The sequence below is a fragment of the Anopheles coluzzii genome, chromosome 3 (genome assembly GCF_943734685.1).
Source record: "Anopheles coluzzii chromosome 3, AcolN3, whole genome shotgun sequence".
Classification (NCBI taxonomy): Eukaryota; Metazoa; Arthropoda; class Insecta; order Diptera; family Culicidae; genus Anopheles; species Anopheles coluzzii.
The window spans coordinates 42507574-42522338 of record NC_064671.1 but is presented as its reverse complement, the minus strand read 5'-3'; the positions used below and the strand labels follow the sequence as shown (position 1 = coordinate 42522338).

Genomic DNA, 14765 nt, shown 5'->3' with positions numbered 1-14765 from the left:
GCGTAGGGCTTACCGTATCCGCCTTTGGGGCTCGTCTCGGTCTGTCTTTGCCGTAGGCGCTAACGTCGTCAATTAAGCAGGAAAGTTGTTTGTGTTTGCGTCTCCAATTGGTCGTTGATATTCACTATGGTTAAGTTGAGGCAAGCGGGGTGGTCAACATTGATCTTAGCTAGCTTATATGATCGTGATCGTGTTTTTGTTTTTAACAAAATTCCTTTCCTTTAATTGCACAGTTTGCTACAACTGAAATACTTTCTGTGAAAAAGTTACCAATAATGCCAACACATTTACATACAAAGTTAATTAAATTTAACTAGCATTAAAATGAGGTTTATGAATAACTAACCTTCTTATATCCTTCTATCTATTCCATTCGACTTTATAATGCTATCTTACAGGGTTTTCCAGGGGTTCTCATAGCTGTGCGACACTTCCTTGACTCTTTCCTATTGGAAGTGAACTTCATACGATGTTAATTGGACTCTGGCACTCTTTTCAGACAAGGGCCTTGGAAATTCCTATTGGATTTGTCCAACAAGGGTGCTATAGAGTCCAATTCCCATTACATTTAGTTCATTTCATTTAAGAAAGAGTAAATAAAGTGTTCCACAGCTATGAGAACTCCTGGATAGCACTGTAATGTTAATGGTAAACTTAATGGTATCCGTAGATTTTATTAAAACAAGGCTTGTTTGGTTTACATGTAGTTTTGGTTACAATTCTATTTAAAGGTTATTGATACGGAGAAATATAAAAGTTTTTTTTTAATGATGATGTGATCCGCAATATATCCATTGCACTCGGTAAAGATATGGCAGACACAGGGACTTCTGTTGCTTAGGTTATTTGGGCTTCTTATTTGGGCACGAAAAAAGCTCAAAAGGGATGTGGTGTAGGTGAACGGGATTAAAGATAAGAAGAGTAGAGAGGAGGATTAAGAGAGATCCGACTCAATTACTGAAATTGGTGTTTTATTATTTAGGATATCGTATTTAAATTGATGCTACAATCTCTGGTCATCTATGTAATATGTTAAAAAAAGGTCCTTATAATGTAATATTATAGCCAATTTTCAATATCTCTATAAAAACCAAATTAGATTTGAACTAACGATCATTGCTATGGAACTCTGAACAGCTGACACGACGCTACAGTTCCACTTCTAATTCGGGAAGCTTTTAAGCTTCTGTATTAAAAGACCACCGCAGGACACCATTTTATTATTCTGTTACTTTTATCTCCGTACACTAGCAATTGGATTGAAAAATAGATATCTTTAACTCATGCACTGATACAAAGGAAAAACAAGCAAGTCATATTATGGCCAACCTGACCCCATTACCCGTACCTCGTGTGTTCTTCTAACGACCGGGCTGATCGCGACGGCATATTGGATCGTTCTCGAGATATTAGTAGAGTGTATGTGTGTTTGTGTGGCTCATTTTGTGTCCCCCGCTATACCCTCCACCTTCCCCTCGCACACATGTACGCAAATTAGAGGCCAATCTTCGTCACTACCACCAGCAAACGCCGCTGGAATGAAAACCGTGTACCGGCAGCAACCCACTATCGGTCGCCGCCGGTCTGTGTGTGACGCGTAATCGTGCGCGGGTTGGTAACCCGTTTTCGTTGTGCGTGTTTGTGTGCGTGCGTGTTTGTACAATTTTTGCAAAGACCTTCCCGACGGACTGTCCGCCCTTTAGCTGGTGGGTACGAGCGACCGCCGCCCGTCAGTTGATCCGTGTGCTCGTACGTGGCCGGTTGTGTTGACTCTCCGCAGTGCGCTCCCAGTGTGTGTGTGTGATCGATCTACTCTTCCACTGCTCGTCTACTCAGACCACAACCACTGCACCAAGATGCTGCAAAACGTTCTCCGCCAGGTGGTCCGCTCGGTGGGCTCGATCGGTACGCGATCGTTTGCCAGCAGCTCGTTCGGCACGGCCAAGAGCGCCACCTCGCCCCTCACCTACCTGAGCGAGGACGAGATGGTGATGAAGGAAACGGTCGCCAAGCTGGCCCAGGAACAGATTGCCCCGCTGGTGAAGAAGATGGACGAGGAGCACCAGTTCGATCCGTCCGTCGTGCGCGCCCTGTTCGACAACGGGCTGATGGGGATTGAGGTGAGCGACGAGTACGGGGGCAGTGCGTGCAACTTCATGACCACCATGCTGGTGGTGGAGGAACTGTCCAAGGTGTGCCCGGCGACGGCCGCCTTCGTCGACATCCACAACACGCTCGTCAACTCGCTCATGATCAAGCTCGGCACGGCGGAACAGAAGAGCAAGTACCTGCCCAAGCTCAGCCAGGAGTACAGCGGTAGCTTCGCCCTGTCCGAACCGTCGGCCGGGTCGGATGCGTTCTCGCTGAAAACCACCGCCAAGAAGGACGGCAACCACTACATCCTAAACGGCACGAAGATGTGGATCTCCAACTCCGACCTGTCGGGTGTGTTCCTGATCATGGCGAACGCGAACCCTTCGGCCGGCTACCGTGGCATCACGACGTTCATCGTGGAGCGCGAGTACGAAGGTTTCACCGTGGGCAAGAAGGAAAGCAAGCTGGGCATCTGTGCGTCCGGTACCTGCACGCTGCACATGGACAATGTGCGCGTGCCGGAGGAGAACATTCTCGGCGAGTTCGGCAAGGGGTACCAGTACGCGGCCGGCTTCCTGAACGAGGGCCGCATCGGCATCGGGGCGCAGATGATTGGGCTGGCCCAGGGCTGCCTGGACGCGACCATCCCGTACCTGCTGGAGCGCAAACAGTTCGGCTCGGATCTGTACTCGTTCCAGAGCATGCAGCATCAGATCGCGACGATCGCGACCGAGATCGAGGCGGCTCGGCTGCTGACGTACAATGCGGCCAGGTTGCAGGAGGCCGGCGCACCCTTCCTGAAGCAGGCCGCCATGGCCAAGTATTACGCGTCCGAGGTGGCCCAGCGCACGACGGTGAAGTGTATCGATTGGATGGGCGGCGTCGGCTTTACGAAGGATTTCCCGCAGGAGAAGTTCTACCGCGATTGTAAGATCGGTGCGATCTACGAGGGCACGACCAACATGCAGCTCAGCACGATCGCGAAGGTCATGAAGAAGGAGTACCAATCGTAAGGTGGAGATGGTAGGAGGTGATGAAGGAGGAAGAGGAGGAGGAAGGGGAGGAGGAAAGCTCTCAAGAGAATGATTACGCAACTATGTTCGCGCGGCGCCTCCACCGGGGATGAACGGTGGTGTGTGTGTTTGTGTGTGTGTGAGTGTATGATGAGGGTTGTCTTGCAAGACGAGAACATTCCGGTTCCAGCACCGCAGGCACACTCCACACACAAACACATAAAGCTGGTAAAAAAGGGAGCATATAATATTAGTAAAGTCTGATATCAAATTTTGTCTTCCGCGTATGATACGCACACACACACACAGAGATTGTACACCGCGTGGGTTTGTGTGTGTGTGTGCGCACAAAGATAATGCGCATAATCTAGCATAGAAAACAACACCCTGCATGCTACTATTATCTACACAAGGGCGTAAGGCATTATGTGGCCATAGCGAACTACGGAAGTTTGTGAAAAATTGTGAGAAAAAATGCATTTATTATGTTAAGAGCAAAGACAAACAACAGCACAGTACTATTACGACTATACGCAGAAAGAGAAAAGGTACACGTGGCGACTTTTTGTGGGACGAATGGACGAATGGACGGACACGGACACGACTGGGACTTGTAGGGCTAGGCATTAAGGCAGTATGTGAGCGAAGCAATATTTAGGCACAACGAAACGAAATCCTGTAAAACATTCCAAGAGTGTTACGATTGAGCAGCAACTCTTTAAATACAGCATTACAAACAAAACAAGAGGTTTGTAGCTTATGTATGGGGAAGAACCCGCTGCGCTTTAGTGGCGGCATAATAGTATACAGGCTGTTCCATTCCGGCATTACTTTCGATTGCGAAGTAAATAAAGTTGTCTGTCGAGATATATAAAAAAGAGACTGGAAGAGTGTGAGTGTGTGTGATTTATTAGCTAAATGATGTTAACTGGTTGACTTTATTGTGTTGCGCATGGGGATGTTAATTAAGGGGGTGTATCTGTGTGTGTGTGTACGTCTTTGTGACCCGTGAATTGCCTTACAATGGTCGATGTGAGTCGATAATAAACATTTTCTCCTTTGTATGTAAAGCATTGCAAAAGAGGAAAAGAGGGATTTAAAATATGGCAAAAAAAGAATAAAAAAGGTTGAGAAATAAATTCACACCAAAAAGCGAATCTTACTCTTGTGACAACCTCAAACAAAACAAAGCTTTGAGAGGAGCTTTTTGGAAGAGCTTTCGCGCATCAGAAACGTTCGGTTACCGGTGCCGACTAGTGATGGGCCATCGGAATCGCACCTACGGCTCGGAATCGCTTCCGAGCATTGCTACTCCGGCTCTGATTCCGACAAATTCAAACCGTTGATTCCACCCGAAGCCGTCTGGAGCCGGTAGTCGGCAGTCGGAGCCGGTCGGAGCCATCCGGAACCGGCCGGAGTATGTCGGAGCCATCCGGAACCGGTCGGAGTATGTCGGAGCCATCCGGAACCGGCTGGAGCCGTCGGAGCCGTCCGAAGCCGGTCGGAGTAGTCGGAACCGTCCGTAGCCGTCGGACCCGTCGGAGCCATCCGGAGCCATCGGAGCCGTCGGAGCTGTCCGGAGCCGTGCGGAGCCGTCGGAGCCGTCGGAGCCATCGGAGCCATCGGAGCTATCGGAGCCGTCGGAGCCGTCCGGAGTCGCTAGTCGGCAGCCGGAGCCGGTTGGAGACATCGGAGCCGTCCGGAGTCGCTAGTCGGAGCCGTCCGGAGTCGCTAGTCGGCAGCCGGAGCCGGTTGGCGCCGTCCAAAGCCGTCGGAGCCGTCCGAAGCCGGTCGGAGTAGTCGGAACCGTCCGTAGCCGTCGGACCCGTCGGAGCCATCCGGAGCCATCGGAGCCGGTCGGAGCTGTCCGGAGCCGTGCGGAGCCATCGGAGCCGTCGGAGCTGTCCGGAGCCGTGCGGAGCCGTCGGAGCCGTCCGGAGCCGTCCGGAGCCGTCGGAGCCGTCCGGAGCCGTCGGAGCCGTCCGGAGCCACTAGTCGGCAGCCGGAACCGATTGGAGACATCGGAGCCGTCCGGAGTCGCTAGTCGGCATCCGGAGCCGGTTGGCGCCGTCCGAAGCCGTCGGAGCCGTCCGGAGTCGGTCGGAGTAGTCGGAACAGTCCGTAGTCGTCGGAGCCGTCCGGAGCCGTCGGAGCCGTCGGAGCCGTCCGGAGCCGGTAGTCGGCAGTCGGAGCCGGTCGGAGCCAGTCGGAGTATGTCGGAGCCGTCCGGAACCGGCCGGAGCCGTCGGAGCCGTCCCGAGCCGTCGGAGCCATCCGGAGCCGTCGGAACCGATCGGAGCCGTCGGAGCCATCCGGAGCCGTCGGAACCGATCGGAGCCATCGGAGCCGTCCGGAGCCGTCCGGAGCCGTCCGGAGCCGTCCGGAGCCGTCCGAAGCCTTCCGGAGCCGTCCAGAGCCGTCCGGAGCCGTCCGGAGCCGTCCGGAGCCGTCCGGAGCCGGTCGGAGCCGTCCAGAGCCGTCCGGAGCCGGTCGGAGCCGTCCGGAGCCGTCGGAGCCGTCCGGAGCTGGTCGGAGCCGTCCGGAGCCACTAGTCGGCAGCCGGAACCGATTGGAGACATCGGAGCCGTCCGGAGTCGCTAGTCGGCATCCGGAGCCGGTTGGCGCCGTCCAAAGCCGTCGTAGCCGTCCGGAGCCGGTCGGAGCCGTCCAGAGCCGGTCGGAGCAGTCGGAACCGTTAGAACCGTCGGAGTCGTCGTAGCTGACGGCGCCGGTCGGAGCTGTCGGAGCCATCGTAGCCCACGGAGCCGGTTGGAGCCGTCGAGGTCATTGTAACAGCCTGAAGTTTGAACGACTCCGACGGCTCTAACCGGCTCTGTCGCCTATGACGGTTCCAACGGTTCCGACGGCTCCGACCGGCTCCGGACGGCTCCGATCGGCTCCGGCTGCCGAATAGCGGCTCCGGACGGCTCCGACCGGCTCCGACTGCCGACTAGCGGCTCCGGACGGCTCCGACCGGCTCCGACTGCCGACTAGCGGCTCCGGACTGCTCCGACGGCTCCGAGTTCGGAAATTTGCACCTACCTTCTGGAACCGTTTCCGTTGGCGGAGTCATTCGGAAGCGATTCGGGATTTTTGTTGAATTTACCCATCACTAGATATGGGAATTTTCAAAATACAAAGGAAAGAAAGCTGAATGTCTGTTACTTTTCAATTTTTCTCCTTTGTATGTAAAGCATTGCAAAAGAGGAAAAGAGGGATTTAAAATATGGCAAAAAAAGAATAAAAAAGGTTGAGAAATAAATTCACACCAAAAAGCGAATCTTACTCTTGTGACAACCTCAAACAAAACAAAGCTTTGAGAGGAGCTTTTTGGAAGAGCTTTCGCGCATCAGAAACGTTCGGTTACCGGTGCCGACTAGTGATGGGCCATCGGAATCGCACCTACGGCTCGGAATCGCTTCCGAGCATTGCTACTCCGGCTCTGATTCCGACAAATTCAAACCGTTGATTCCACCCGAAGCCGTCTGGAGCCGGTAGTCGGCAGTCGGAGCCGGTCGGAGCCATCCGGAACCGGCCGGAGTATGTCGGAGCCATCCGGAACCGGTCGGAGTATGTCGGAGCCATCCGGAACCGGCTGGAGCCGTCGGAGCCGTCCGAAGCCGGTCGGAGTAGTCGGAACCGTCCGTAGCCGTCGGACCCGTCGGAGCCATCCGGAGCCATCGGAGCCGTCGGAGCTGTCCGGAGCCGTGCGGAGCCGTCGGAGCCGTCGGAGCCATCGGAGCCATCGGAGCTATCGGAGCCGTCGGAGCCGTCCGGAGTCGCTAGTCGGCAGCCGGAGCCGGTTGGAGACATCGGAGCCGTCCGGAGTCGCTAGTCGGAGCCGTCCGGAGTCGCTAGTCGGCAGCCGGAGCCGGTTGGCGCCGTCCAAAGCCGTCGGAGCCGTCCGAAGCCGGTCGGAGTAGTCGGAACCGTCCGTAGCCGTCGGACCCGTCGGAGCCATCCGGAGCCATCGGAGCCGGTCGGAGCTGTCCGGAGCCGTGCGGAGCCATCGGAGCCGTCGGAGCTGTCCGGAGCCGTGCGGAGCCGTCGGAGCCGTCCGGAGCCGTCCGGAGCCGTCGGAGCCGTCCGGAGCCGTCGGAGCCGTCCGGAGCCACTAGTCGGCAGCCGGAACCGATTGGAGACATCGGAGCCGTCCGGAGTCGCTAGTCGGCATCCGGAGCCGGTTGGCGCCGTCCGAAGCCGTCGGAGCCGTCCGGAGTCGGTCGGAGTAGTCGGAACAGTCCGTAGTCGTCGGAGCCGTCCGGAGCCGTCGGAGCCGTCGGAGCCGTCCGGAGCCGGTAGTCGGCAGTCGGAGCCGGTCGGAGCCAGTCGGAGTATGTCGGAGCCGTCCGGAACCGGCCGGAGCCGTCGGAGCCGTCCCGAGCCGTCGGAGCCATCCGGAGCCGTCGGAACCGATCGGAGCCGTCGGAGCCATCCGGAGCCGTCGGAACCGATCGGAGCCATCGGAGCCGTCCGGAGCCGTCCGGAGCCGTCCGGAGCCGTCCGGAGCCGTCCGAAGCCTTCCGGAGCCGTCCAGAGCCGTCCGGAGCCGTCCGGAGCCGTCCGGAGCCGTCCGGAGCCGGTCGGAGCCGTCCAGAGCCGTCCGGAGCCGGTCGGAGCCGTCCGGAGCCGTCGGAGCCGTCCGGAGCTGGTCGGAGCCGTCCGGAGCCACTAGTCGGCAGCCGGAACCGATTGGAGACATCGGAGCCGTCCGGAGTCGCTAGTCGGCATCCGGAGCCGGTTGGCGCCGTCCAAAGCCGTCGTAGCCGTCCGGAGCCGGTCGGAGCCGTCCAGAGCCGGTCGGAGCAGTCGGAACCGTTAGAACCGTCGGAGTCGTCGTAGCTGACGGCGCCGGTCGGAGCTGTCGGAGCCATCGTAGCCCACGGAGCCGGTTGGAGCCGTCGAGGTCATTGTAACAGCCTGAAGTTTGAACGACTCCGACGGCTCTAACCGGCTCTGTCGCCTATGACGGTTCCAACGGTTCCGACGGCTCCGACCGGCTCCGGACGGCTCCGATCGGCTCCGGCTGCCGAATAGCGGCTCCGGACGGCTCCGACCGGCTCCGACTGCCGACTAGCGGCTCCGGACGGCTCCGACCGGCTCCGACTGCCGACTAGCGGCTCCGGACTGCTCCGACGGCTCCGAGTTCGGAAATTTGCACCTACCTTCTGGAACCGTTTCCGTTGGCGGAGTCATTCGGAAGCGATTCGGGATTTTTGTTGAATTTACCCATCACTAGATATGGGAATTTTCAAAATACAAAGGAAAGAAAGCTGAATGTCTGTTACTTTTCAATAAGTGTTTAGTTGTAGTAAGTAGGACCTATTCGTACCAATGAAAAAAGGCGAATTATTGAAAGTAATTAGTAGACAATGCTTATCATAAATCACAATGGTAACTAGTTACAAGTAACTGATCGTCAGGGTTAGTGATGGGTAAAGTTGGCAAAAATCCGGAGTCGTTCGGAATCGCCCGGAGTCGTGTGGAGTCGTTCGGAAGCAGAGTCGTCCGGAGTCGTACGGATTCATTCGGAGTGGTCTGTTGACTCCGACCGATTCTGATCACAGACGACTCCGATCGACTCTACACTACTCCGAATGAATCCGCACGACTCCGACTCCGAACTAGTGATGAGTAATCCGGAGCGGAGTCAAGGATCAACTCCGACACCGGTGCACAAAAAATGCATCCGACCCCGGAGCCTGACCGGATTCGACTACGGATCAGTGCGGATCAATCTGGATCAGTCTGGATGAGTCTGAACGAGTTCGGTAGAGTCCGGGCGAGTAGACTAGGTTGCAATTGCGTTGCAATTGCTAATTCCCAATTTAACTGTCCATTATCGTTCAGAAAACTCTTGATGAGTTCGTTCACTTCCACATAAAGCATCAAATACGATACAGTGTAACCATGTTTTCTATTATAAATATTTCTTTCTTGCAACAATATTTACCTTTTTCCGTCAGATTAAAAACCCCTGTTCCATTGTACTTCCTGTATACTTCCCATTACATTCTGTCAAAACTGAAATAGCCTTACTGTTTTTGCACCGCCAACCAAAACTTCTCGCCCGCGGACTCGACTAGACTCGTTCGGACGCTTCCAGACCCATCCGGACTGATCCGGTCTGATCCCCGCCGGGCGACTCCGAACGGCGCCGAGCGACTCGGAACGCCGGAGTCGGCGAATTTTGCCGGAGTCGGAATCGGACTAACAATAGTCAGAGTCAGAACGGAGTCGTGGATACACTCCAAAGAGCACATCGCTAGTCAGGGTGGTATAAGAGGCGAAAGAACTCCGCAGGAGCCAAAGCCTCTCTAAACCATACTAACAACATAGTCAGGGTGGAATGAATTAAAAGAGTATTACTTACTAACGAAAATAACTAGTTACAAGTAATTGGTTGCCGGATTGAAATGAAGGGTAAAAGTAACTAGTGCAAATAACAGTACGGCTATAACTAATCAAGATCTATATAAGGTAAACCAGGGGTTTACATGGCGTAATTATGTTAGTTTTCAAGTTGAAATGAGTTACTGAATAAGGTTTTTAACATGAACACTGCATTTCATCATTATTCGATACATTTAACACTTAATGGTCTGGTTATCCTCTGGCGCACTGTACATTTACTCTGCGACGGCAGCAACAGTGTCTACCGATACCCGCTTCACATAGCTGTCCCACCCGATCAACGTACATGCAAGGGAAGGTGAAGCCTTCTCATCGCCATCCTTTGGATTCTCCCAAATAATATCACGCACGTAGTTTGTCGCACTAGTCTCCACGTGAATCTGTTTCGATTTATCGTCAAAGAATTTAACCTCCGGCGTGTTCCCGAGCACGGCAAAGTAATTTCTGGGAATAAAGAAAGAAATGCCTTCCATTAGAATAATCTATTTGGTAGAAACACAACTTCGTTTGCATTACCTGTGGAATGAGATTTTGTGCACTTTCCGGTCGAAACAGGACACCGATTCGAGTAGCACGTTCGGTTGCCTTGTGTCTATAAAATGAACCTGCCCAGCCGCATCGCCCAACGCAACAAGACGATTCCAGTTAACCTCATCGCACCACCGGATGGTCGTGAAGGCGGCATCATGCCTCTCGTACAGTGCGATCGCCGGTTTCGTTTCACGGAAATCCCACAACAATGCGGACCGATCGTGCGAACAACTAACGGCCAACGAATCCTGGCTGTGATCGGTAGCAACGGCCGTAACCGCACCGACGTGTGCCTGCTGCAGCGTTCTGCTGGAATGTAGATCCCCTTCACTGTAATCCCACAGTTTGATGCAGCCGTCCATCGAGCCGGAAATTACCATCCGATCGGTACCGCGGAAGATGTCCAGCGCGGTTACGGCACCGATATGCTCGTACCGGTTATCTACCGGATAGAGACCCGTTCCACGCACCGCATTGCCCGTGGACCACAGCTCGATCGATCCTCGGTCATTGCCAAGCAGAAACTGGAAAACGGGAACACACAATAAACAATGGAACATTCTCCAAAAACCATCTCCCTTCCGGGTCACTTACCAACGCACCATCCTTCGTGTAGCACAGTGCCGTAACGATGGCTTCGCAATGCTTGCTAAATATCACCTTCTCCTCGCTGCCAAGCTCTTCCACCTTATCCCAGCCACAGAATCCACCTTCCCACAGCCGGTTGGTGTAAGTGTTACCGGCCACAACCACATTGCCCACTCCGTTCACGGTGGCCAAATCGAGAAAGGGGTGCAATTGCTTGTCCGCCAGTGGTACCGCTTCCGACAGCCGGTACTGCAGCGAGTTGGTGTTCGGATAGTCGGTACACTTGGCCAGTGCGGGTAACGTTTCCGGTGGCCGGTAGCTGATCGGTACCGAGTAGGCCGATATCATATCGACACGTTTGCTGTAGTCCATTTTTGATGGTCAGAACCGGACGCAGTGATTTATTAGCAGCGATTCGTTTCCTTCACAAATTAGAGCCGTTTTCCACTTCTGCTGGGATTGTTGTTTGGCGAGAAGTGGGAAATGTGATTTTGCCGGCAAAGCAATTTTGACGTTCTGGCACAACAGCACACACCCACACACGCGCGCATACAACCAGAGTGACCAGAAATACCGATTTATCTGTATTCCTACCGATTTTTATATGCCTACCGATTCACAGATGGCCGCCCTAAAACTACCGATTTTCCATTTATCCTACCGAAAATCACAGATATTTAATTTTTCAGTCGTTTAAGCTTAATCTGTGGCGCATGGGATGCTGTTTCAAGGATTGCTAACCTCATTTGTTACTTATCGCGCTGATGCACGTTTGTTTGCCTGGCACTTTTTATTTTTATCCGTTAAAATGTAATGTTCATAATAAGTAGAAACCCAAGTGCCACAAATCCACTAAACGACCACTAAACGGCTTCTAAACGGTTCAAGCACTCTACCTAAACGGAATATAGAAAGACTTCGTTTAGCAGACGGCAAACGACTCATGCATTCTAAAAATAGCAAAAAAGCTGGTGGCGCCATCTGTTTTTGGAATACCCAACCAGTTGAGCTTCCTCGCTTGGAGGAGAGCTTTCTCATTTCCTCTGTACTGTTGTATGGTTTCGCATTGAAGTTATGCATCGCTAGAACTAGAACGGCGATACGATTGTTTAAATACTAAACTCCAATGGAAACCACCAGCACTGAAGCAAGTGAGATTTGAGTAATGGTCGTTGGTGTTGATACCCGTGAATCTGACCACACGACTATTCATATAGATTTTTGCTCAGAAAGTTAGAAGGCTATATAGGTCATGATAAATTGAAACTTGTCGAAACACATTGCAAGAAAAGAATAGCAATATAATGATGAGTTGTAATACGCCATCTATTGATCAAACCAATGAAGCTGTGGAGCTTTCATTTTTTTTCTATGGATATACAATTTTCCAGTCGTTTAAGCTTAATCTGTGGCGCTTGGGAAATGTCAGTTGCGTGGATTCCGAGAATTGCTCGTCAAAGAAAATCATTTAAATTTGAATTTGAATCTCGCTGTCGGCGGTTAAAGCTTACCCGACAGACAAAGAGAATGAAATTTTCAGGCGAGGGGTAAGTACCCAAATAGCCAGCTCGTACTTTATAGCTGATTTAGGGATGTTTAACGAAAAATCGTTCCGATGTCGTACTTTGTGGCTGATTAAGAGATAGACGGTACTTTGCGGAACTATGGAGCTTTTTAACAGGCACATGGTACTCTTTGGAACTTTGCGGCTGATTAGCACTATGCGTAGGGTTCATGATGGAACTTGAAGGCTTGTTAAGAAAGGGTACTGAACTTGGTGGAACTTTATAGCTTTTTAATGCATGACATCGGTTCAAGGTGGCTCTTATCAAAGTGTCAAAGACGGACGCCGGCAATAATCTCATTGCTGCTGCACAAGTTAGATTCGTTACTTGAAGAATGAATATTGAGTGAAGCGATTGTGAATTATCATTAAATTGTGTAAAAATTTGTGTAATCATCAATACAAAAGATTTAAAAATATACATATGTGTTTAAACGAAACAAATCTTGTTGTTTATTTCATCGATGACGCTTGCTTGAAAATAAAACACAAAGAAAAATAATCCCTGGCATCGTGGCATAAGGAAGCTGCTTAGGCGCTGTATGAAAGACCCACATAGAACTTTGATGCTGTTTATCTACTGCAAAAGGCGAATTAGAGCAGCGATCTTTAGCGTGCCAAAATGAGCTGCTTAAGCAATTCTGGCTATTTGAGGTGCGTTTAATTTGCAATAAAAGTGATAAAATATTTATAAACCAAGTTTGATGTGTTAAAGTATTTCTTTTGATTCGGGTGCACCAAGTCCGTGTAAAGGGAAGCGCACAGCGCGCTAAGAAAGCCCAAAACAACGGACTTCGGATCCGATCTTGTGCCGGACCCCCACGGTGTGTTTCTACCCAAATAGCCAGAATTGCTTAAGCAGCTCATTTTGGCACGCTAAAGATCGCTGCTCTAATTCGCCTTTTGCAGTAGATAAACAGCATCAAAGTTCTATGTGGGTCTTTCAAACAGCGCCTAAGCAGCTTCCTTATGCCACGATGCCAGGGATTATTTTTCTTTGTGTTTTATTTTCAAGCAAGCGTCATCGATGAAATAAACAACAAGATTTGTTTCGTTTAAACACATATGTATATTTTTAAATCTTTTGTATTGATGATTACACAAATTTTTACACAATTTAATGATAATTCACAATCGCTTCACTCAATATTCATTCTTCAAGTAACGAATCTAACTTGTGCAGCAGCAATGAGATTATTGCCGGCGTCCGTCTTTGACACTTTGACAAGAGCCACCTTGAACCGATGTCATGCATTAAAAAGCTATAAAGTTCCACCAAGTTCAGTACCCTTTCTTAACAAGCCTTCAAGTTCCATCATGAACCCTACGCATAGTGTTAATCAGCCGCAAAGTTCCAAAGAGTACCATGTGCCTGTTAAAAAGCTCCATAGTTCCGCAAAGTACCGTCTATCTCTTAATCAGCCACAAAGTACGACATCGGAACGATTTTTCGTTAAACAGCCCTAAATCAGCTATAAAGTACGAGCTGGCTATTTGGGACATTTCAATTCATAGCTTCACACAATCTTACTTCAAACCTCACACATTATTTATAAAAGACGCACACTTTGTCATTCTCTATGCTAGTAGGGTAAAAAGAAATTGATAGTTAAAATAATTGATTAAACTTAAATGGTTGCGTTTTCAACAGAGCTCCTGCCGAAATCTGCCAATATAATCTGGCCAAACTGGCCCGCAGGGCAAAAGCTCACTCGAAATGTCAATAACCGTCGCAAAACGTTTGAAGGAAATATCTCAATTTTTTAATCATTGAACTATAAAACTCAGCCAAACAATCAAATCAGTCTAAATAATCCAGCAAAAATCAAATCACAGCACGTACGATTAAATCGTATCCAATGGAGCACTGCTGCGGCCCTAAGCGGTCGCGTGGAGCCTCGAGAAAAAGAACTTGTCATCACTGAGAAAAAATGTGCATCTTAGAATTGGCTTAGAATTCCAATATTCAGATCGACACTTCAGAAAGACCTTCATTTGTGTAAACGCTGAACCAAATCTAATCCATATCCTAGGTAAGGCCCGTGTCTGTGCTCCATCTCATGCGATTTTATCGCACGTGCTGTCAAACGCTTTTTCGTATAATATTGCGATTAATTGGATGATTTGAATAATATAACGATTATGAAAAAATTAATTTGAGATTGTTCCTACAAAACACCACACATTTAGTTTGACAGATAAAATCAGATGCGGCGTCCGACGAAATCGCACGTCCGACGTTATCTGTCAAATCCCATATAAAATTTTGACAGGCCTTCCAATAAAATCGCATCCGATGGAGCACAGACACGGGCCTAAAGGATGCATATTCTTTTGAAATGGAACTTTCATTTTGCGCATTAGCACCCCCCCCCCCCTCCCCCATCCGACTTAACACTTCTTTCGCTTTCACTTCTTTTAACTCGAGTTAAGTTTCGAGTTTTAACCTACCGAAAACTACCGATAAAATATTGTTGCGCCTACCGAAAACCGCCAAAATAATCTGGCCACACTGCATACAACTGCTGCGGCTGTCACGTGGTCCCAAATGTCAAAACAAT

The 14765-nt window shown here is 50.8% G+C and overlaps 3 protein-coding genes across 3 annotated transcripts in view; 1 reads left to right on the top strand and 2 right to left on the bottom strand.

Annotated features, from left to right (window-relative positions):
- Positions 1-13132, bottom strand: part of LOC120956492 (neprilysin-1) — a 55015-nt gene extending 41883 nt beyond the window's left edge. The window contains exon 1 of the mRNA XM_049608114.1: positions 13123-13132. The gene's annotated coding sequence lies outside the window, so the exon portion shown is untranslated. The remainder of the gene's footprint in view (positions 1-13122) is intronic.
- LOC120957175 (short/branched chain specific acyl-CoA dehydrogenase, mitochondrial) lies at positions 1710-3852 on the top strand. Its single transcript, XM_040379231.2, has one exon. The coding sequence runs from the start codon at positions 1857-1859 to the stop codon at positions 3105-3107; it is 1251 nt and encodes a 416-aa protein (XP_040235165.2). The 5' UTR covers positions 1710-1856; the 3' UTR covers positions 3108-3852.
- LOC120958891 (methylosome protein 50-like) lies at positions 9649-11239 on the bottom strand. Its single transcript, XM_040381959.2, has 3 exons — positions 10647-11239; positions 10038-10576; positions 9649-9965 (listed from the first exon to the last, which is right to left on the bottom strand). The coding sequence occupies exons 1-3, from the start codon at positions 11010-11012 to the stop codon at positions 9737-9739; spliced, it is 1134 nt and encodes a 377-aa protein (XP_040237893.2). The 5' UTR covers positions 11013-11239; the 3' UTR covers positions 9649-9736.
- Positions 13133-14765: the final 1633 nt, after the last annotated feature.

Excerpts from the sequence above, each read along its gene's own strand:
- LOC120957175 (XM_040379231.2), top strand. The coding sequence starts at position 1,857 with ATGCTGCAAAACGTTCTCCGCCAGGTGGTCCGCTCGGTGGGCTCGATC.
- LOC120958891 (XM_040381959.2), bottom strand. The coding sequence starts at position 11,012 with ATGGACTACAGCAAACGTGTCGATATGATATCGGCCTACTCGGTACCG. Across the intron at positions 10,577-10,646 it reads ACACGAAGGATGGTGCGTTG|TTTCTGCTTGGCAATGACCG; the intron begins GTAAGTGACCCG and ends CCCGTTTTCCAG. Across the intron at positions 9,966-10,037 it reads CACAAAATCTCATTCCACAG|AAATTACTTTGCCGTGCTCG; the intron begins GTAATGCAAACG and ends CTTTATTCCCAG.